Here is a 21910-nt window from a genome sequence, read left to right on the forward strand (position 1 = left end):
TGTGGATCAGGGCAGGGCGGCTGGGAGAGGAGGCTCGTGCTCAGGAGGCTGGAGGGCAGAAATGGGCTTGAGGACTGACTGGGCTTTAGTGGGAAGAACAAGTCCCAGTCTGAAGCTGGGAGCTGCTCTTTGCACAAGGGGAACTGACTATGAGGGTATGGCCAGAGGATGCTCGGGGTGCAAGTTGACCCCATGGAAGTGGAGTTGTAAAATGCAAGTGAACAACCAGCAAGTACCAGTCAGGATAAATGGGATAAATCCAGATCTGCTTCCCCAAAGCACCAGCTCTGTAGGGTCCCCGTGTCCTGCTGGGCTTGCTGAAAATAAAACCACAGCCATACAGCCCCTTCAAGACCCCTGAGGCTTTGCCACAGATCTCTCCAGTCCCTACTCATGACCCTAATGTACAGGTGTCGACAGACAGGGGACACATGGGATTGCATGCATGGCACATCTCTGGGCACCTCAGGTTGGGCCAGGGTGAATGGCAGATGTGGTGACAGCTGAGACCCTTCCCTCCATGTCTGCCCCTCCATCACCAATCCTCTGCTGTCCCAGCACCACTCTGGGCATCATCATCACCTCCTGAAACACAAACGCCACACTCACCCACCCTGCTCGCCGTGTTGGACATTGGGGATGCTGTGCGGGTGGGATGCCTCCAGGGACAGGAGAAGGCTGGGGCTTCTGCAGCGAGGCAGGGGAGGGATCCAGCAGCAGGGACCATATTCTCCCTGCAGCAGTCCTGCTCTCCACATGACCTGTAAGAGCACAAGGGTGGAGGCCACCCGTGAGGGATCCAGGCACTGACACCCCACTGCCTCCAAGGTCAGAGCAGAGAGGAGTGCTGGGGGCAAGGGACATTGCTGTTCTGGGCCCTGACCCCTCCTGCCCCACCAGGGGAGGGAGGGAAGATAGTGAAGGACACAGCTGTGGCCCTATGGGACCCACCCCAGAGCCATTTCCTTCAGTGCTGCTTCCCCCCATCCCCTTCTGGGCCTTGCCCTCCAGGGACTGCCAGGTTCCTCTTTGCCTATGGCAAATAGTGATGGAGGTGGCTGCCCTGGAGTCCTGGTCCTGCTTTGACACCAAACCATCCCTGGGTGGGGGTCTGCCCCCAGCCTGGACACCCTCTTCCCTCAAAGCCAGGCCCTGCTGCAAGTCCTCCACGGCCCCAGCAGTCCCGTCTTGTAGGACCTGACGGCTCCCCCATGCTCTGCACCCCAGGCCAGCCTGATGCATCAAGTGCAGAGCTAGTGGTGCAACATGGGATGAACATGGCTGGAGCAATGCAGGGCCCCTTGCCTTGCACTGCTGGCCAGAGCAGCTCCTGGCTTTTTGCTCACTGCTGCACCCCTCTGTGGACCCAACCTGTGTCCCTCAGGAGGAGCAGGGTGGCAACATCATTTTCCAAGCTGGGGTGCAGGGATGGCCAGAAGTAGTGTGCACAAAAGTGCATGTGTGTGCACCTCTGGGACCTCACTGCTCTGCAGAGGCCAGCGAGGTATTTGCATGCCCTTCACCTGCATGGGTGGACAACGATGCGTAAACAGGGATGTTCACTCTGCACGTGTGGGTGCACATCCTGCCTGCGTGCTCCTGCGGGCGGGCAGGCAGAGGTGCACGTGCCATGCCCAGGCAGGCAGCAGCCACGTGGGTTGGTGCAACGAGGCATGGGGGGAAGTTTGCTGCAGGAGTGGCACTGAGAGCTGAGGAGTGCCCTTGGTCAAACAGTGTGTTCCTGCTTTGTCTGCTCCTGGTCTCCCTCGCGTCCACTATACCTCCACCAGCTCATGCCTCATTTTCCACCAGCACTTTGTCTTCTGTGCTCTGGGTCTCCACTGGGTTGTGGCCTCCCACGCTCTGTATCCTCCCAAATGCACCTCCTTTGTCATGTCTCAGCCTGCTGGTGCTTCAGCAGAGGGGAGGAACAGGAGCCATGCTGGCCGGGTGGGAGTATGCTGGGGTCCATTTGTGCACCATCAAATGCATGTAGGGGTCAGGAGGTCTCAGCAAGTGCAGATTTTTCTGGCCCTGGGAGCCTGGGCTATGGCACATCCCTGCACCCCATCTTCCTGCTTCCCTCCTGTGTTCCCTCCATCCTGGATGAGTCCCCAGAGCCAGGACAGTCCTTTCAGTCTCCCTCTGCTTTCTGAATAAGGAAAAGCCAAAGAGGGTCAGGTGAGGTTCCCAGGGGTTCTGTCCTGGGCGTCTTTCTTGGTCCCAGCCAGCACAGATACACACATGGCTGGTAGAGCCAAGCCAGTGGCATGGGGAGGTCCATGAGTGGCAAAGTGTTGGAGGGTTTTCTGGGGTACTTCTCTGAGCATGAGTACCTTGTTGTGTTGCTTCAGAGGCAGAGGATACGGTGCATCTCAGTATCTCAGTTTCCTCCTTTTACCCCCATGCATGGTCTTACTGAGGCACAGGACTCACCAGGTCCCAGGGCAACCAAACAAGGTCATTTTGCAAAGGGAATGCATCTGCATCCTTCTCTGCAGCTTTCAGGAGGGTTTCATGACCAAGGCAGACCCTGGCAGAAGAAGGAAGGGACTTACTACTGAGAGGATCCCAAATCTTTTGAAATGACCATCAAATCTTGTAAATCACACTGGGCCACTGATCACTAAAATGGACAGCACACTGGGAGCTCTTGGCCTCCATAAAAGCTTTTTTTCCACACCACTTTTGCAGCTTGAGCTTGTTTCTTGGACAAAATCATATTTCGGTGAAAGATTTACATTCCCTTTGGGGAAAAAGGGCCAAAATCCAGCTCCCAAAGGCCAGTGCTGCCCTCTGGTCTCCTGCTCACTGTGCTCCATGCAGAGGAGCAGGATGTGCCTGTGGTGCCTCTCAGGTACAGCGAAGGCCTCTGGACAGCCCAGCTCTGGGGATCGGAGCCCCGTTTTCCCTGCACCTTTGGGTGCTGCTAGGTTTTGTGGATGTTCACTGGGCCCTACAAGGTGTGTGGAGGCCCAGCTGTCTCCATCCTCCCTATCAGAGGTGCCCAGCAGTTGGGCAGGTTGGGAGCGAGTGTGGGTGCACAGATATCACCGACACATGCCCAATGACTTGCGTGTGCTGGCGGCTCAGTGGTATCTGCCTCGATGCCATGCTGAACTTGTCCCTTGCTTGTCCCAGTGCCAGCGGAACAGGGTGGTGAGGAGGCAGCGGGTCTGTGCAGGGTCAGGCCAGCAAAAGGCAGGAAGGGCGGCCCCAGGTGTTTGCATCTTGGCTGCATCCTCAGGGACCCCTTGAGCTCAAAGCCACCCAGATAGGAGGGGTGCCCACTACACTAAGAGGGCAGATACAGTCCCAGCCTCAGCCTTGCTGAGGAAGGAAGCTTCTGCATTGTCTGACAGGCTGATACTTCAGGAAAGAATCCTCTTTGTTAACTCTGGTCCCTAACGAGGGCAAGTTTATGTGGCCACCTTAAGTACCTCACTGCCAGTCATCTTAGGAACTCTCCTCAGTCAGAAGATGAAGGGTGGGAGGGAAGGGCAGTGCTGGGGATTGTTTGTCTGTGGTAGGGCTGTGTCTAGGCCCTTACAGCCAAATTCTTTCATCCTGCATAGGACAGGGAGCAATTCTTCAGTCTATCCTCAGGCCTGATACAGAGTCCAGTCTAAGTTTGCAGAGGCTGTGACACCCCAGGATCTGCTCATGAGACACAGATGCTGGTGGCCGTTGTCTCCAGGATAAGGTTGCTCTGCTGTTGGCCAAGCCCAGCACTTTGCTCTGGAGCTTGGGCCCTCTGATCTCCCAGCTCTTGGGTAAAAGGTGGCACTGACAGGATCTCCCATAGGCCACCAGTGAAGATGTTGTTCTGGCACCCTGGCACGCCCTTGCACACGTGCTCCTGCAAACACACAGGCATGCACAGACATGCACCTCTCCAGCCTGGTGACCAGCAGCGCTGGCACTGCACATCCCAGGGACAGCCCTGGTCACCTCAGTGAGCTGGACTGGAGGTGGCCCAGGGTGGGGGACTCCCCAGGGCAGCAGGGAAGAGCCAGTGTAGCAGCCAGGGGGACAAGGTGTTTGGGATGCGGGGTCCATGGTGGCTGGTGGGCACACAGCAGGAGCTGCTGCACCGCAGCGGGGTGGGGGCAGAAAAGGAAGGAAGCATGCAGTGTCTCTGCACAGAGCCCGGGCAATAACAAACAGGAAGAGTGGCAGGGCTGCGGCAGCGGCCATCCGCAGCAAGGATGTGCAGTGCCCCAAGGGCAGACCTGTCCTACCTGAGCCAGACCCTCCAGGGACCTTCCTCCCTAAATACGCCCCCTTTCCTGCCCTGCTGTGGAGGGGGAGCCCACACGTCTTCCCCCAAGGTGCCAAGTGATGATCCCAGGTGCAGAGGGGTGGCGGGTGGCACCCACAGGGATGTGGGTTAGGGGGACGGCGGGGTGGCACGAGGAGCACACTGTGCATGGCCGGGCATTGAGGGTGGGAGGTGCCGAGCCCTGGCTCACCCTGCAGTGGGATGGGGAATGGCTGGTGCGCAGCCTGGGCAAGGGGATACGGCTAGGGTGGCAGGGACGGGAGGACTCGTCCTGGCTCCCTGTGGGGCAGGTGGGTTCTGGTGTCCCCAGAGCAGCACCACTGCACCACGTGAAGCATCCCACCTCAACCCTCCTGCCAGTAGCCCCAGCCCCATGGCCAGGTCTCGCCTGTCCCTCCACGCCCCATGGGCTGGCACTGCACTGGCCAGGGCCGGTCACAGAGAGCACCGAGAACACCCCACCAGCCCTGCCAGAGGTGCCCACGGAGGCACCCCAGGATTTTGGGGGAGGCAGGGCTGCGCCTGCAGGCGCAGGACAGGGGTTTGCCGGTGGGGAGCGGGGCTGGGGCTGCAGGCGGCCCGGCGGAGGAGCCGAGCTGCGGCGATGTGGCCGGTATGTGTGTGGGCGGCAGGCAGGGTGGGGGAGAAGGAGGGAGAGGAAGCGGCAGAGGCAGCAGCTCCTTTGATAAGCAGCTTCCTGAACACTTTCAAACCGTGGTGTTAGACCGACACGCGCGGCGCCTGCGGGCCTGTGCCAGGACCGACGGAGCCGACGCCGCGGGGCAGCAGGTAGGCAGCTCCCCAGCCCACCCGTGCCGCCCGCTGGAGAGGGGACCCCCACCGGGCAGTGCTGGGCCTTGGCACCCACAGGCGGTGGGCATGTGTTCGCTGCCGGGCAGCCCTGGGCAGGGCTGGGATGCTGGGCAGAGTGATGGGGACACTCTCCCTGCAGGTGCCGGCAGCTGGGGCTCTTCCCAGGGCCCTCCTGCCTGCCAGGGGCTTGGTTGGGGCATCTCCCAGGTGTTTCCTGGTTGGTGTGCGAGGGACGTCCGCTGGGGTTGGAGCCTGCTGCTGTCTCTGGTCAGGATCTGTCCTGGTGCTGTGGCTCCTGGGGAGAAGATGCTCTTGCCCTGCCTGGCCGGGGGACACCCCGGCAGGACAGACCCCCCAGGCTGCCCTGCATGGGCCATGGAGATAGTGTGCATGGCAGCGGTGGCATTGCCACCCCAGCAATGCTGCTGGGTAGCAGGGAGTCATGAGGAACAGCTCCTGCCCTAGCCATGTTCCCAAACAGCACAGCCACAGCGTGGACCTGCTTCTCTGCAGGACCTCCCTGAGCTGATGGTGTACCTGGAATCCCACTCTTTGCCCACCAAGAGCTCTGACTCCGAAGCCTGCCCAGTCCCTTTGGGTCTGTCTTCTCCTCATGGAGGGAGCTGGGGATGAGAAGGAGCCTCACGATCCCAGGGTGCTGCCTGCACCATGAGGAGCTCTGCCCAGAGGTGAACCAGCATCACCTGCATCTCCCTGTCCCTGCCAGGGCCTGTCTTGGGGCTGGCGGTGGTGGGGCCCTGGCACCCTCCTCCATCTAGGCTACCTCATCGCCTCTTGCTCAACCACGCAGATAAAGCAGTTTCCTCTTGACGGTTGCTGAGACCTGTGGGATGGAGAAAGCTGTCCCAGGGTCATCCCTCCCTTACCAGAGCCATGAGGCTGTTGAGGGTGCCTGGCTCCGTATGTCCCAACATCAGGAGCTGGCCAGGCTCCCTGTGGTGCCTACAACCCACCTCGTCTCACCTGCCAAATGCTGCTGTGCTCATGTGGGTCCCAGCTCTCCTTCCTCCCCACCATGTCCCCAGGCTGAAGCAGGCATGCAGGGGAAGGGCTGGAAACACATGGCAGCGTGTGCTTCCCATGGAGGTGGAGAGCATTTTTGGCTCCCGCAAAACCAGACCATGCTCCGCCAACACAGGGCGTGGGTGTCCTCTGCTCGGTGCAAGCAGGTGGCCGTTGGTGCCATGCCCAGGGTCACCAGTGGGTGTGCCTGTGTGGGCTGCAGTGCTGCGGGCATCCCGGAGGTTGAACATGCTGGGAGCTCTCCCAGTGCCACTTGCCTGGATGCAGGGGCTGGGGGCCCTAGTTCCAGGGCAGTTGAAGACTTAAAACCTGTCCCTTGCTTAGGGACCATCCATCGGGGGGGTGTGGGGGAGTGTCCACCCAGCCTCATGGTATGTCTCAGATCTGCCTTTTCTTTTCCAGCTGCTTCTCCTCCAATGGCTCCTTGATTCCCCGGGAGCCGAAGGCCCCCTGTGTCCACTCCCTGTGCTTCAGGACGAGGGCTTTGTGGCTGCCACAGCATGGTACAAGCCTGCTTGGTGTGCTCCAGAGTTCATAACGGCAGCCTGCCAGCCCGGGCAGCCCGGGCAGACATGGACAAGACGGACAAGCCCAGTCCCTCTGCCAAGAAGCATGTGCGTCTTCAGGAGAGGTGAGCGTGGCTGGACGCTGCCCATCTCAGCCCAGACGGCGAGTGTCCATGGCACTGCTCAGCCCCAGGGCTTGGGCTCCCCCAAACTTCCTTCTCCCAGCCCAGGCCTGCCAGCCCTCTGCCCGACTACTTGTGCAGATGCCAGGTCTGAGTGTGGAGGCAGCCCTGACCGCCCCCCAGCCCAGCCCAGGCCAAATCTAGACACCACCCTTTGGGGGCTTTCTGGCAAATGACCAGCTAATTCCTTGTTCCTCAACCCCCCCATCTTCTGGCATCTCTACCTGGCCCCTTTCTTCATCCTCTGTTATTCTCTGCCTGGCTTTTGCTTGGTGTGGGGTGGTTTTAACTGATGATATGGCCGGATGGGCTGTCCCCCTGTCCCGAGGTGGCAGAGGGTCAGCCAAGGACCCTTTTGCCTCACAGGAGGGGCTCCAACGTGTCGCTGATGCTGGACATGAGTTCGCTGGGGAGTGTGGAGCCCATCCAGCCTGTCTGCACGCCACGGGACATCACACTGAAGTTCCTGAGGACATCCAGCCATGTGCTGAGGAGAGAGGAGCTCCAGCAACATGCCCAGAGCCTGACACAGCTCCAGGAGGAGTTTTCGGTGCGATGCTCCTTTCCCCTCTTGCTTCTCACATGAGGGATGGCAGGGGCTGATGGTGGTGGGGACTGGCAGGGGTGGACATCTCTGAGGGAGGCTCTGAGCCCAGCTGTGCCCCACAGCACCCGTGGCAGGGAAGTTATTGTGGGCAAACAGAGATAAGGGGAGCCCTGGGTATCCCCTGGCTGCCTGCTCCCTGGTGCACACAAGTCCCATCTGTGTCCTTGGAAAGCCTGTCCTGCCCTCCCATGCCAAGCTCTTCTCCCAAGGTGGCCTCTCCGGAAGGTGTCCCACCACATCTGGGGTAAGGACAGGGCTCATCCCAGGAGCTGACATCTGTGGTGATGCTGCTAGGTCTCTGGGTCAGCCTCTCATTACCTGGGGGACCAGCTCTGCCATGACGAGGGGACACAAGCAGCAGCAATGGGGTTTTCCTCATAGTTGTTCTTTCCCCCTGCAGAAAATCCCACCCAACTTCGTTAGTCCGGAGGAGCTGGAGATCCCTGGACGTGCCTCCAAGGACAGATACAAAACCATCCTTCCCAGTATGTGCCACTGCATCCCCTTTGCCTCACATTTGCCCAGGTGCCATGTGCAGGGAAAGGGGGGTGTGTGCGTGTGTGGGGGTCTGTGCGCGTACATGCACGTGTGCATGTGTGTGTGCATGGGTGTGCGTGCATGGGTGTTTGTGCCTGGGAGAGAGGTGACTCGGAGCAGCCCTGGCACTGGGGTGGGCACTCCTGGGTGCTCTTAGTGTTCCTGCCGTGCTTGTTCTTGCTCCCCATGTTGCAGGACCTGGGTGCTGTGTTGCAGGGGGTGTACACTGTGTTATGGGGTGGTGTGGAGAGCTACTCCTTGGGGTGCATTCCCAGGGTTGCAGCACATGACAGCCCAGCCTGGGTTGCTCCCTGTCACTATGGGGCCTTACATGTCCCAAGGGCATGTCACTAGGGGTGTAAAGGCTGAGAACATTATAGGAGGACTTGTTTGGGCTCTAGGCAGGCACTGTGGGAAGGCCTTGGGAGGTTATTGCCTGGCGGGTGAGTTACCCCACATACTCACTGTGGTACAGGCAGGCTTGGGCATGACTGGCTGTATCCTGCCATGGTAGTGAGGGTGAAGTGGGGCAAGAAGGGGCCTGAGGGAGTGTGCAGACAGCTCTGAGCATGGCATCGAGCTGGAGGACTCAGCCTCCAGCCTCTGGAGCTGAGGCAGAGAGGATGGTCAGGGTCAGGCTCTGGAAGACTGTCCCTGGGGTAATGCCTGCCATGTCTTTCAGATCCTGAGAGCCGGGTCTGTCTCAGGAGGGCAAGAAACCAGGAGGAAGACAGCTACATAAATGCGAACTACATCACGGTGAGTGTCCTCCTTGGTTGGAGGTCTCCCAGGTCCTGCAGCCCATGGCTCACAAGGCATTGGGCTGCAAACTCCTCGGTGCTGCAGGTGCCACACTGGGACCCTCATGCCGGGGCACTGACTGTCATCCACTGTCCTGTGGCTGCCCTGGGGTAACAGTCTGAACTTGCCACCCCTTTCTGAGCTGGAGAGATGCGTCTCCATCCGTGCAGGGCAGACACACTGTCCCTTTTGGTGGGAAAGTCTCATAAGGTGGCTGCGCTCGGCTCCTGCTGCTTGGGCGCCTGTATGGGCTCCCTTGCAGTGGCTTTTCCATCTCTTCCTCATGCACTAGTCCATTGTCTGGCAAGGTCACAGGAGGCAAGCTGCCAACAGAGCATCCCAGCCTGGTGCTGTTCAACCCTTACACATCCAGGAATTTCCTGTCAGCTCAGGGGGTTTGTTGCAATTTCCCAAGAAGAAAGCTATCAAAGGGGAGAGCACGGCTTATCTTTGGCATCCGATGGGGTCCCCTTCCAGAGACTGAGAAGTTGCTAGACCCAAGGGTGTTACTTCAGGCAGCCTGATTTATGATAGTCATCTCCTGTGCAAATGACCCCTTCCAGGCTGCAGTCTCACTTGTGCTGAACCATACATCACTCTAAAACAGGCTTTTGTGTCAGCCAGGTGCCAGCTTTGCCTGGTTGGTATGCTTCCTTCTGAGCAATTCATCTCATTTCAGCATCCCTCTCCTTGGGACAGGCCGGGGTGCTGGGAAGCAGAGGTGGGTCAGCAGCTGCTCTGGGTGCGTGGCAGTGAGGACAGTGTGGGAATGTGGGGCTCAGAAAAGAAGCCCACAAAAGTGCCCTCTAGTATGACAGACAGACCCCTGGAAGGTGGTCTGAGGATGCAAGATGGAGCTGGAGGGCATTTGGTAGCATTTCTTTTCTGATGGTCCTTATGGGTGGGATCCAACGAGGCAGCAGCAGTGTGAGCTGCCAGCATCCTGTGGTGAGGGTCAAAGTCTGACTTAGGACACAGGAGCTCCATGCCTAAAACTGTTGGGAGGCTTGCTGGTCCGAATGAGGGTTTGAACATGGGCAGCAGAAGCCTACTTTTAGAGTAGTCTTCCTGAAGCAGCCTGGCAGCATGCAGCTTCACATCCAGTGACACCATCACCCTGTCCACATGCATCAGGGTGTATGTGAGCATGTGGCATCCTCTTTGTCTCACACAAGTGCTAACAAAAAAGCACAAACACTGCCCATCCCTATCTCGCACACACATGCACATATATGTGCACACACCTGAGCACACACGTGCCCACACATCCCTGTGTGGAGCTGGTATTTCCTGACCCTTTCCTTCCACTTACCTCTCCAAGGGTGTCATGGTGCAGGAATTTGTGGGAATATCAGCAAATTAGCAATCCAGCCTGCTTCTGGCATGCTTGGGAGGCACAGGGAATCTGGAAGAGCTCTGCAGGCATTTGATCACATCAGCCCCTATCTGGGATTGAATGTTTTTTCCTGCTGACGGTATCCCATGAAATGTTTTTGAGCATGAGGAGCAGGTAGGGGGAAATTCCCAGGGTTGACACCTCCAGGTCTTACTGTAAGTCTGCTTCTGAATGGAAAATCATGCTTCCTAGGAAAAAGAAATAATCTTGAGGCATGAGAAAAGGGCTATACAAAATGTTCCGGAAAATGTTCCTGTCCCTTGGCTGGGCCAGTGCAACTTCTTGTAGAACCAAACTGTTAACATGATTGCTGTAAAGACCTGGATTAAATCACAGGGGTTTGGGTGCGTTTTTGACTGAGATCTCTTTAGATAAAGCCATAAAGCTCTGCCTGGAGTGCTGTGTACTTGCTTTTCCAAAAGCTGTGGGCACTGTGGGTGCCTCCTCCAGCATCCCCAGGGCATCCTCAGCTTGGTCCCTGACTCCTTGCTGTATTGCCAAATGGCATCTCCAGCTGGGAGCTGGAGTAACACGTTACTGACCCTGGGAGAAGGCTCTTGCACACCTCTGCCTGTGCCTGCCCTCCAGCTCCTGCCTGCTGCTGCTGCACGCTCTCCTCTCTGCTGGGCCAGCAGCCCTGCCCGTGAGGCCATGGTGTGAAGCAGGAGCTGAGCAGGACTCAGAGCACCTCCCAGCTTTTCTATTTCTTTGGCAGTTTTATACTGAGGGAGGAAGTGACTGTGGAGGCAGAGGATGCTTGGAGCTGTGAAACCCAGCCTGGGGCAGAGGCATGGCAGGGGCCTGTGCCAACCACCCCTCTAGATGTCCCCAGAGCCAGCCTTCCTGCTGCTGGGCACTGCCACATCCCCTCCTGATCCTGGCGGGGACGCAGGACTGGTGGGACCCAGCTGGGACTATCCCAGATCCCAGCCAGAGCAGGGCTTGATGACTTCTGCTTGTCCTTGGGGAAATGCCTGCAGTGAGGAGTGCTGCTCCCTGTGTGAGCTCTGCCTCACCAAGGCGTCCATCACGCTGGCTGTTGTCACACCGATAACCTGGGGATGCTTGCAAGGAGCTTGGGTGCACATGGCTTGCTTCATGGGCTTGCTCCTGGATTGTGGGACCAGGAGGGTGGAGATGTCTGGTAGTTCCTGATCAGGTCTATAAAAGCATTTCAAGGACAGGTTTAGTAGGAAACAGCCTGTGTGGCCCAGCCTCTCACCTGTAAAGGAAGAAAAGCACCATGAGGGCTGGAGTGGCCTGGAGACAGGCTCCCCTCACACATCAGGGTCCCCCCCCAGCGTCACTGATGCACCATGTGCTCGGCAGGGCTACGCAGGGCGGCCCCGGGAGTACATTGCCACCCAGGGACCCATGCTGAACACTGTGACTGACTTCTGGGAGATGGTGTGGCAGGAGGAGGCGCCCCTCATCGTCATGATAACCAAGCTCCAGGAGCGCAAAGAGGTACCATTGTCCCTCCCCAGGCCCAGGCACAGCACCCCAGCCAGGAGCAAAGGGTGGGGTGGGGTAATAACAGCAGTAAAGGGTTATGGGAGACCAAATATGTGGTCTGAGCTCCTGCTTGCTTTCTCTGCTTTGCTCTCAGAGGGTACTGCAATCTGTCAATCGCACATGGAGGAGGAGAGCCCCAGGGCTGTAGCCTTGGCCTCATCCAGCAAAGCCTCTCCTCCTCACGTGGCCTCTTGTGCTCTGGGCATACTTTGCCAGCTGGATAATAGGATAGAGAGATTAGAGCAACCCCTGGGAGAGGGAGCAGAAGCAATGGTCAGCAGTGTCCCTCTGGCTGCGAGCAGCTCTCCTCCTGCGCTGGGAGCTCTCAGCAGTGGATCCAGGCTGGGATGAGAGCTGGCAGCCCTGTGCCCTGCGTGGCAGCCACCCTCTGCCTTGGCTGGGATCCCTAGCTCCCTGTCCAAGCAGCACCTGCCTGGGGGAACTCACCCTCTCTTTCCTGGCCACGTCCTTTCTCCCTTCTCTCCCCAGCTGGTGCAGCATCCCTGTGCCTGCCTCCACTGGCAGGCTGGGTCCTCCTGGGTCTGGCAGGACGTGAACTGGCCCAGACACAGCTCCCCTGGGGCTGGGGAGAGCCATGCAGACCTGGGGTCTGAAAGCCATACGGCAGGGCATGGGAGAGGGTGCAGGGGGAGCAGATGTGGTAAGAGGGATCTATCCCTTCCTTAGCTTCCCCTCTGTATCACTACACATCCCCCTTCCCCATTCCCCCACACCTCCTCGAGTGATGCCTTTTCCCCAGAGCACTGAGCAAAGCATAGCTCAAACATCCAGTGGGTGCCTTGAGGCATCTCCACAGCCACAAACCCTGCCTTGTTCTTTCAGAAATGTGTCCACTACTGGCCCGAGAAGGAGGGCACCTACGGCCCCTTCACCATCCGTGTGCAGGGGGTGAGCGAGTGCGTGGAGTACGTGGTCCGGGATCTCTCCATCCAGGTGGGTTCGAGCTCCATCCTGGGGTCAGAAGGGGAGACCAGCAGGGCCTGGCAGTGCCCCCGACACCCCCAGGCTCTCTAGTGGGATGGCAAATGCTGTGTGACAGGAGAGCAGAGGGTTCATGTCTTGGAGGGCTGGGTCTTATGAGCCACCTGCCAGAGGAGGGTCTGCAGAGCTCCTGCCCAAGGAGGCTGAGAGGGAGCAGGACCCAGCCCTGAGGTGCAGAGGAGAGGGGGTCAGCTGTGGAGACCTTCTCTACTAGCCCATTGTTATTTGCACTGTGCTATCGGGCTCTGCCCCACAGGCTCTCCGTAGTCACCCTGGGCTGACGCTGGCCAAAAGGATCTTGCTGGCTTTGCCTGGACTGTGGGGACAGTATTGGGACACTCTGCATCTGTTCCCATCTTCTTGGATGGGATACCTCCCAGTCCCCCTGGCCCAGGGGTCTCTCCTGGGCATCTGGCAGAGGCTCAGAGAGGGATTTGGGAGGAGAGCAGATGAGATGGGCACAGGCTGCCCAGCCTCTGCTTGAACTGGACTCCATGCCTTCATTTGGCCCAGCCCAGTAAGTCCACGCTCCCACATCCTGATTTCTCTTTCTTCTGTGCTGGAAAAGCTTGAAGGTGAATGCCGCCAGGTCAAACACATCCTCTTCCCTTCCTGGCCGGACCAGCAGACACCCGAGTCAGCCAAGCCCCTGCTGCACTTGGTGTCCAAGGTGGAGGACACTCTGCAGGCTGCAGCCATCCCAGGGCCCATCGTTGTGCACTGCAGGTAAGAGCTTTCCCCTCACCTAAGCCCATGTGTGTTCTTCACCTTGGGGTCAATCTGCAAATGCTGGAGAGGAAAATCCCACATGTGAATGCTCATGAGCTGGTCCTGCTGTGGTGCAGAAATCCCAGGGCACGGCATCCCCATAGCAGAGTTGTTCAACCAGCAACTCCTGTCCTGGCATCAGGATGGTGGCATTAGCACGATGCATACTGCTCCGTAAAGAAATCTGGTTTGCCCCTCAGTCTGCGGACAGCAAGGTGGGAGCAGGAGAGTTCTGCAAAGTCAGGACTCAGCCACCAGACCCGTGGCAGATCCACAGCTCAGGCTCCTGCTTCCTCTGCCACTGAGCACGGCCTGTGGCTCGGCTGTGAAGCTGTTTTCCAGGGCAGGCCTCCTGGAGGAGGTGGCCTCTGCATATTTTCTCTCACTGCTGAGTGAATTTGGGGACAGCGGAGCAGAGCACCCAGTCATCTCTATGCAACACACTTGGCATGCAATGCCTCAGGCTGGCCTGCCCCAGTGCAAACCGCTCAGTGCCTGGGGTGAGAGCACAGCTGGGAGGGGAGGTGAAGGGGCTGCAGAGACCCCTGCATTGTGCAGGGACGGGGGGCACAGACTGGTTTTGTGCTTCCAGCGCAGCCTCAGCTGGGCCGTGCAACATGGCAAGACCTCCTTGCCATGGCAGAGTGACACCAGCCCATGTCTTTTGGTGCCTGGCTAAGAAAGTTGGTCTGGCAGCTAGCACCAGGACCCCAGCATCCATCTAGGCAGAAATCATGGCAGCAAACCAATCCGGGAGTATGTCCAGCTTGGACAGATTAAGGTCCAGGCAGTGGATACTGTCAGTGCTCAGCACAGCCGTCTCTGTTCCTCAGCGCAGGCATTGGCCGGACGGGCTGCTTTATTGCTACCAGGATTGGGTGCCAGCAGCTGAAGGACAAGGGGGAGGTCGATATCCTGGGAATTGTGTGCCGTCTCCGCATAGACAGGTGGGTGCTCAGAGCAGGCTCCTTGGAGGGTCCTGCTGGGTGCCAGGCCTGGGAGGAGGGATGTGGGAGGCATGTGGGGATTGGCATCCTGAAGGGGCATGGGGACAGTTTTTGATGGAAACCAGAAGAGTTGCTGAAAGATGCAGATTTGTCAACAGCAAATGATTCCCCAGTGCCGGGCTGGTTTTGGTGTCAGGGCTGTTGTAGCTCTGGGGACCTGAGGACGTGAGTGAGAGAAGAGCGGCTCTGAACCTGACAGCCAGTCTGCTCCTTCCAGCTCAGCCACTAAATCCAGAAACGCTCCATTTTGCCACTTTTCAAGAAGAACCAGTAAAAATTAGAGCCAAATCAGTTGCTAATCTGCATTTTGAACAGCCCAGCAGTGCTTCTGAGCCCAAATACTCTTTGGGCAGCTCTGGCGCCTGTTTCAGAGGTACCTGGACGTGGTGGGTGAAGCAGGAATATTTGTGCCCCAGGAGCCGGGAGCTGGTTATGGGGTTGTGGGCTTTGGTGAGGTGTCAGTGGGACCTGCCTTTCCCTTGCAGAGGCGGGATGATCCAGACAAGCGAGCAGTACCAGTTCCTCCATCACACACTAGCTCTCTACGCTTCCCAGCTGCCGGAGGCAGGAGGCCACTAGTGCAGGGCTCCCACCGGGCTGCCAGCTCCTCACCCCAACCTCTCCTGCACCAGCCTCGGGGACACCTCCACCAAAACCCCTCCTGCTGCCGCCGGGCCACAGAGCAGCAGCACGAGCATCCATCAGGATGAGCACAGCCAAGCAAACCCACGGGGATTGTGGCCTTGTGACCCTGGGGATGAGCAAGGTTTGGCAGGTTCACATGAGGGATTCAGTGGGTGCTCGAGGTGGCCATTGCTGCTGGCTCGAGGCAGATTTCACCCACAGAAAGAAGCTTTGGCTTTTGAAACATGCAACTTTTTATCCTCAACCAGAAGAGCAAGCTGTGCAGAGGAACTGAAGCTGGGTGAGCACCGGGAGCACGGTTTACCTTTTAGCTGCACAGAAATGTTTACCCCGTTAGACGCAGAGCTGGTAGAATTACCCTGCAAATAAACAGAGCCTCTCTCCTGACTGCGTATCGTCTGTGGGCAGAGGCTGTGCTGCGTGCAGGGCTGGGCTTGCTCTCAACATGTGCCATAATGCTCTTCTTCCTAAAGATACACCTTGATGATTTAGTACAAAAGGTGCACAGTTGTTTGCCTTCGTTATGTGGCTTGCTTTCCTCTGTACCTTTGGCCGACACCTTCTCAACGGCCTTAAAGTAAGGCAGGTTCCTAAGTGCATTTGCAGTTTTGCAAGCAATGTGTTCCCAATCGCCTTTTGTTACATGAGGGTGGGGGTTTTGCATTCTTGTTTTTTTGCTGAAATCAGAACAAAATAATATTTGGGTTTCGCTGGGTTGTTTTTTCACTGATAAATTCGGGGGGGCGGGGAGAAGAGGGAGAAACATTTTGGCACAAAGCATGGAGATGGAAATATTCTGTAAAATATTTTAAAGCTGTTCAAAACTGTCCTTCAGCTGACAGGTGTTGCACACACTCTTGGGCAGTGAGGACTGATAAGGAGCTGGGGGCTGCCTAGCCTGTGCCTGCCTGTGCCCACAAGCCCTGACGTGGCCTGCTTGGTGGGTGAGATCCAGGGAAAAAAGGGTCACTCCTCCTGCTGAGAGAGTCTGAGCTTGCCTCGGCTCCCTGAGCATCCCCAAATCAGGGCTGTGTGCATGGATCCCCCTCCACCACTCTGTGGGTCCCCAAAATGCAGTTGAATGGCTGCCCAATGGTTTTGCCCTAGTGCCTGTTGTTCAGGCTCTGTGGCTCTCTTGGGAGGAGAAATGATTGAATGAAAAGAGAAGTTTTATCCTTAACTCTGCAGTTTTCCTGACTTGTCATCAGTCCAGGAGGGGCGTTCCTCAGGCCTGTGTCATCCCCCCAGTATCCCATCCTCACTGCTCCTCTCCTTGCTCCTAAAAGCAGCAAGTAAGCAAGTGAATCAGCCTTGTCCAGGGATGGGTAGTGAGCCAAAGTCAGCTGCTTCTCCCTAATCTCGCTGGGCATAAGTAGCAAGCCCAGTGGCAGACCAGGCATGTCCCACTGTGCAAAAACACCCAATATTACAGAAATTATCATGTATTGCTTAGCCCTGGTAGTCCTTATTAGTCATTCTCATGTGTTTGCAGACTCTCTGGATAAAGTACTTGCCAGGGCACTTGCTATAGCACAATAAAGCCATGTTAAGCATCTGCTCACTGCAAGGAGCAAACCCTTTTGGAGAAATGTCTCAGGGAGTGGATGGAAGAGTAACAAACAGTGAGAGACCCTCTGCTAGCACAGCCCCCTCCCATGGCACCAGGAAAAAAACCACTCCCTGACCCCACAGCAGGAAAAAAAACAGATCTGAAGTAACGTCCTTCAGCCTACAGTGTCTGGATCTCCCCAGTGGAGCGATCTCCCCGTATCTGCCACCAGGTTAATCCTTCCTCGTGCCACTGAGCCTGCCCAGGCAAGTGCTGCAGGGGGAACCTTGGTCTCTGCGGGGCTCCTGCCTGGTGCTTGGGCTCTTGGAGAGACTGCAAAGCCTCCATGAGTCCCCTGAAGGTCAAAACATGGCTCAGGACTTTGGCTGCTCAGTTAATTTTATGTCACGTTGTTGCCTTTAATGGTGTCTCTGAAGCCACTGCTAAAAGTTTTGAGTTTGTCTAAGACAGGCTTTAATTCAGCTGGCCCACAGCATCCTCCTCCCCAAGTCTTTCCTCCCCACTTTGCCATCAGGCAGGGGAACTTGAAGAGCCTGCAGGCTGTACCAAGGCACAGTATTTTCCTGTGCTCCCTGGACAGCAGGACATGCACCATTTTTCTCATGCTTTCGGTTTATTATCAACATGAGAGTTGTTAGGGCAGGCTTGCAGCAAGAGCTGCATTGAGGGTCTCCCAAGGCATGCAGGAGCAGCACTGGGACCAGCTGCTGGGCTGGGGGTGTTGTCACCCCCTCTCAGATTCCCCACCCGGTGCTGGGAGTTTTGCCAGTTCAGCTGTCTGATGCAGATTATGATCAGTTAAGCAGTCTTCCTGTCTTTCAATCTCAATTTCTACCAGCTCTATCTGTTCAAGACACTTCTCAGGCCATTACCACTGCACTATCTGAGTATCTCTCCATGTCTCTATTTCCCAAGCACTCCTCGGGGCTATGCTGGGCTATTGCCTATGTTATTGCAAAACCCCATCCCATGGCTTACCTGATGTCAGGGGTGAAGCAGGGTGTTTGATCTGGTCTGGCTGTGTCAGGCTTATCCCTATGTCCTGAGAAACTGCTTTACCCTGTCCATAAAGAGCATGGGATGCCTAGCAGTCAAAGGAAAATAATTGCTCCAAAATCTCATGTCTCCCCATGCCCTGGGCTGAGATTAAGCCCCTGAGCTTGGCCAGGGGTTTCAGCAGGGCCAAAATTGCTCCTGTTCCTCATTCCCCACCCTTAAAACCCTGGTATGGACCCCACTGTCTTTTTCCTTCTCATGGTGTTTCTATGCTTTGCTGGAGGTGCAGCCCAGACAACCAGGCAGGGAGCTCTGGTACTGGAGGGCCTGGGCTGCAGACTCCTGCAAACCATGTCCCCAGGAGGCCAGGTCCTGCCCAGGGTTCAGGAAAAGTCCGTTCTCCACATGACTGTAATTTTGGCCTGGGATTTCCCAGGCTAGTAATCCATTTCCCTACCCTTGTGACAACTCACCATGCTGAAGGTTGCCTAGGGTGGGAGAAAAAACCATGGTGGCCACATGCTGCACATCACTGTAGCAGCACATGCAGGCATTGCTGGTAGGAAGGAGACCCAAGGTGCTCCAAATTCCCTGCAGCTGATGGAGAGTGCCAGTGGGTTGCATGGTGTCCCCATCGAACATAGCACACCACAGCAGGCTGCAGCAGGGCACCGCTGTGGCCAGCTTCTTGGAAGAGCAGGGCATTGGGGTAGGATGTGCCAAAATCTAGCGGTTTGGGTATGCAATAACAGATCTCCACTCAGGTGAGCAATGTAACCACAGACGAGTCTCCAACAGCATCCTCATGGACTCCAAGTAATCAATGACCAAGGCATCACCCAAAAATGAGAAATTTCAAGGCATGCTTTGACATTTCAAGGACAGCACTGGGGTCCCAGGAGCTCACAGAGGCCCCGTGAGGGCACCGGGAGCGGGTGGGACCCCGCAGAGGATGAGTTCCACCCAGCAGCACCTTACCCAGCACCAGAGGGACAGGCTGACCTGGTGGCTGGGAGCACCAGTGACACTGTGGGGCACGGGAGTGGCATCTGTTCGTGCTGGTCTTTGGTAACCCAGTGGTTAAACCATGAGACAGGGGAACATGGAGAATAAGCCATCTGTTACCCACATTAGGACGGGCACAGCCCTGACAATTCAGTTTCTTTAAGGAACTTGGTTGAGCAACCACATCAAAACCTTCAGGGAATTTCAAATATGCTCTTGTCTGGAGAGGTCCTGGAGTGGTGCTGGCTCTTGCACAAGATGCTCTGCCCAGTCCCACACTCCTGGCATGGAGAGCACGGGGTGACAGAATGGGCAACAGCACTGTAGAGATGCAGCCGTGGGGACCGGATCCAGCTTGTGCATCCCTGCATGTATCGCCACGGCTCCTCTGCAGGGAGCAGAGCTTGGGCTCCTCTGGTTCAAAGCAGCAGGAAACAACCAGATGTTTCCAAACCTGCCAGGGCTGGTGTGAGTCCCTTCCCTTGCTGGGGATAAGGGAAATGGGGGTGAGCAGAGGGGAGGCCGGTACATGAAAAGGGTCTTTTTTGCTCATTTGCTCATGTCTCTCCCTGCATGGGGATGGACGCGCCCAGCTCCCATCTCTGCTGTGAGGGGTGTGTTTTGTTTGAGCATTGGATGGACAGTTTGTCTGGCAGGGACTGCAGTAACACATGTGCTATCAGGAGGCAATCTCTGCTAACAACTCAAGTGCCACAGGCATTTTGGGTGGGAAGCCCCAAACTGGTGCAGGGAGACATTCCCTGGGCTGGAATCTGTTAAAAAAAAAGCCATCTTCAGGCAGAAATTACACACAAGAATTGGGGGATGATGAATTTTTCACTGGTATGAGGAGGAGCTACAATGGAGTAATTACAGAAAGCAGTGATATTCCTGTTTCCTTAGGCCTCCCTTTGAGAGCATGAGGATCTTTAGCAGTCTGCAGTGTCTCTGAAAGCAAAATGGTTTCTGTCTCTGAAAACAAAGGCAGCTTCCCAGTGACTTACAGTACATGATGGAAACTCTTTCCCACCATTAATTGTTATGGGCTCTGAGATACCCACTGTGAGGCAGAGCCAACCACAGCTCAGTTTCTCTATTTTCTGTGCATACACTTTTGTCTCAGGCAGCCAGGCAGCCCCAGCAGTGAATTCAGCATCCTCATGTCTCATGGGAGCGTGAGCAACCTCCTCTGCATGTGGTCTTTCCCCAACAACTGCTGGAATAAAGGTCCTGCCTCTTCACCCCGGTGTAAGGGAATTGCAAATGCCCCTGTGTATCAGTCCCTTTAGGACTGGCTCAAATCCAGCCTGGATGTAAACGAGCCTGGTTGCATCGCACAGCTGGCCAGGGCAGCCAGCAGCGGACTGCTCTGAGCGCTCAGCATCAATGTGGCAGGGCAAGGCAGAGTGAAAGCACAGCCAGCACAAGTACCTAGAGTGCAGGAGCAGCTTGGCATCCCCTTGCAACTGGCTAAGCAAGAGAATGAGGGGGTTTTGAGGCTGCAGGGCCCAACCTGATCTCTAAAGGCTGGTGTTGCAGCACGTTGTAGAAACGTCTTACAGAAACATCCCTTGAGAAAGTCGTGCCTTTGAATTTTGTCTTGTTCTGCATATGGAAAATTGCTCATCAGCTCTTGTGACATCTCTCTGGGCTCCTGGCTCTGCAGAGGTCTTGCCTTGAGAAATCAAAGGGTAAAAATATGAAAGCACGTGCAGCCCATTACCTGGGGAAACTGAGGCCTGAGGGCAAAGTGCCAGGTCAAAGCCCAGCCTCCAAATCCACAAAACCAGTGACTGTCCCATCATTGAAAAGAAAACAGCAGGTGGACAAGGTCCCCTTTGTGCCCATGAGGTCCCCTCGCACCACGGTGCATCTCTCACGGGGCTGGACCTCCAGGTCACCCTCATCACACCCGTTAGTGTCCACTGAGCCTTGGGACCTGGGGTCCTTGCTGGGACCTCACCCTCGCCACCACCGGTGTCACGCTGCCACATGGTCCTTCAGGAGCACCTAACACTTCCGCACGGCCACTTTCACCAGCCCTGAGGAAGGGGCACCCATGGCAGAGGGGTGGTTCCTGCTGTGCCACCCAAACTGCCTTGGCCCCTGGCCGGGCACTTTTTTTCCTGCCGTGGCCATATCTCAGGCAGGTGATAACAGGGGGACCATGGCGTGGCCTGCAGCGGGGCTGGAGGGCAGGGGAGCAGCCCTACGGGCTGGCCCAGCCCTGCTGCGTGCACCGGGGAGCCCTGTGGGACCCCCAGGCACATGGGGGAGCTGTGGTCCAGGGAAAGAGACATGCCAGCTGCTGCAGAGGCTCTGTCCCAGAGTGCAGGATACGTGCTGCCTGGTGCAGGGGTTACTGGGTGCAAAAGGGCACAGGGGCTAATGGGGGTGTGGGGGGTGCTGGGTGTGGAAGGTGCAGGACTCTGGAAGGTCAAGGGCTGCCGGGTGCGGGGCCGGTGCAGGGTGCAGAGGTGCAGGGTGCAGTGGGTGCTGGGTGCAGAGGTGGTGGGAGCAGGGATGGTTTGGGTGCAGGCTGCAGGGGTACTGGGGGTGCAGGGTGTGCAGGTGTGCCAGGGGTGCAAGGAGTGTTGGAGCTGCTGGGTGGGGGGGTTGCAGGGCACAGGGGTCTGGGCGTGCATGGTGCAGGGGTCCAGGGTGCAATGGTGCTGGAGTTGCAAAAGTCCTGGGGTATTGAGGGTGCAGGGTGTAGGGGGTGATCGGTGCAGGGGAACTGGGGGCGCAAGGTGCAGGGGTGCTGGGGGTGGAGGGGTGCTGGGTGTCAGCATGCAGGGTGGGGGAGTGCTGGGGTGCTGGGTGCAGTGGGTGCTGTGGGGTGCTGGGTGTGCGGGGTACCGGGGTGCAGAAGTGCTGGGTGCTGGGGGTGCAACGTGCAGGGGTGCAGGGTGCCCGGGGTGCAGGGGGTGCCCAGGGTGCAGGGGGTGCAGGGTGCCCGGGGTGCAGGGGGTGCCCAGGGTGCAGGGGGTGCAGGGTGCCCGGGGTGCAGGGTGTGCAGGGTGCAGAGGGTGCCCGGGGTGCAGGGGGTGCCCGGGGTGCAGGGGATGCAGGGTGCAGGGTGCAGGGGGTGCCCGGGGTGCAGGGGGTGCCCGGGGTGCCCGGGGTGCAGGGCGTCAGGCCGGGCCGGGCCGGGCCGGAGGTACCGTGCCTGGTGCGGCAGGTCCTCCCAGCCGGCAGGGGGCGGCAGTGGCGGCGGGCGGCGCGCGGGCCCCA

The 21910-nt window shown here is 57.5% G+C and overlaps 1 protein-coding gene across 3 annotated transcripts in view; it reads left to right on the forward strand.

Moving 5' to 3' along the window:
* Nucleotides 1–4984: 4984 nt before the first annotated feature.
* The window catches only part of PTPN7 (protein tyrosine phosphatase non-receptor type 7), a 30550-nt gene continuing 13624 nt past the window's right edge, over nt 4985–21910 (forward strand). Inside the window, exons 1-10 of one of the 3 annotated variants that reach the window (XM_030001186.2) lie at nt 4985–5071; nt 6542–6770; nt 7194–7377; nt 7835–7919; nt 8654–8730; nt 11498–11635; nt 12527–12637; nt 13254–13411; nt 14287–14400; nt 14946–16658. In XM_030001186.2, the coding sequence (XP_029857046.1) occupies nt 6640–6770; nt 7194–7377; nt 7835–7919; nt 8654–8730; nt 11498–11635; nt 12527–12637; nt 13254–13411; nt 14287–14400; nt 14946–15039 (1092 nt within the window). In that variant the 5' untranslated portion in view covers nt 4985–5071; nt 6542–6639 and the 3' untranslated portion in view covers nt 15040–16658. Of the gene's footprint in view, nt 5072–6541; nt 6771–7193; nt 7378–7834; nt 7920–8653; nt 8731–11497; nt 11636–12526; nt 12638–13253; nt 13412–14286; nt 14401–14945; nt 16659–21910 lie in introns of those variants that run through there. The other 2 variants (XM_041119781.1, XM_041119782.1) reach the window with 2 other exon arrangements.

Source organism: Aquila chrysaetos, chromosome 24 (genome assembly GCF_900496995.4).
Source record: "Aquila chrysaetos chrysaetos chromosome 24, bAquChr1.4, whole genome shotgun sequence".
NCBI lineage: Eukaryota > Metazoa > Chordata > Aves > Accipitriformes > Accipitridae > Aquila > Aquila chrysaetos.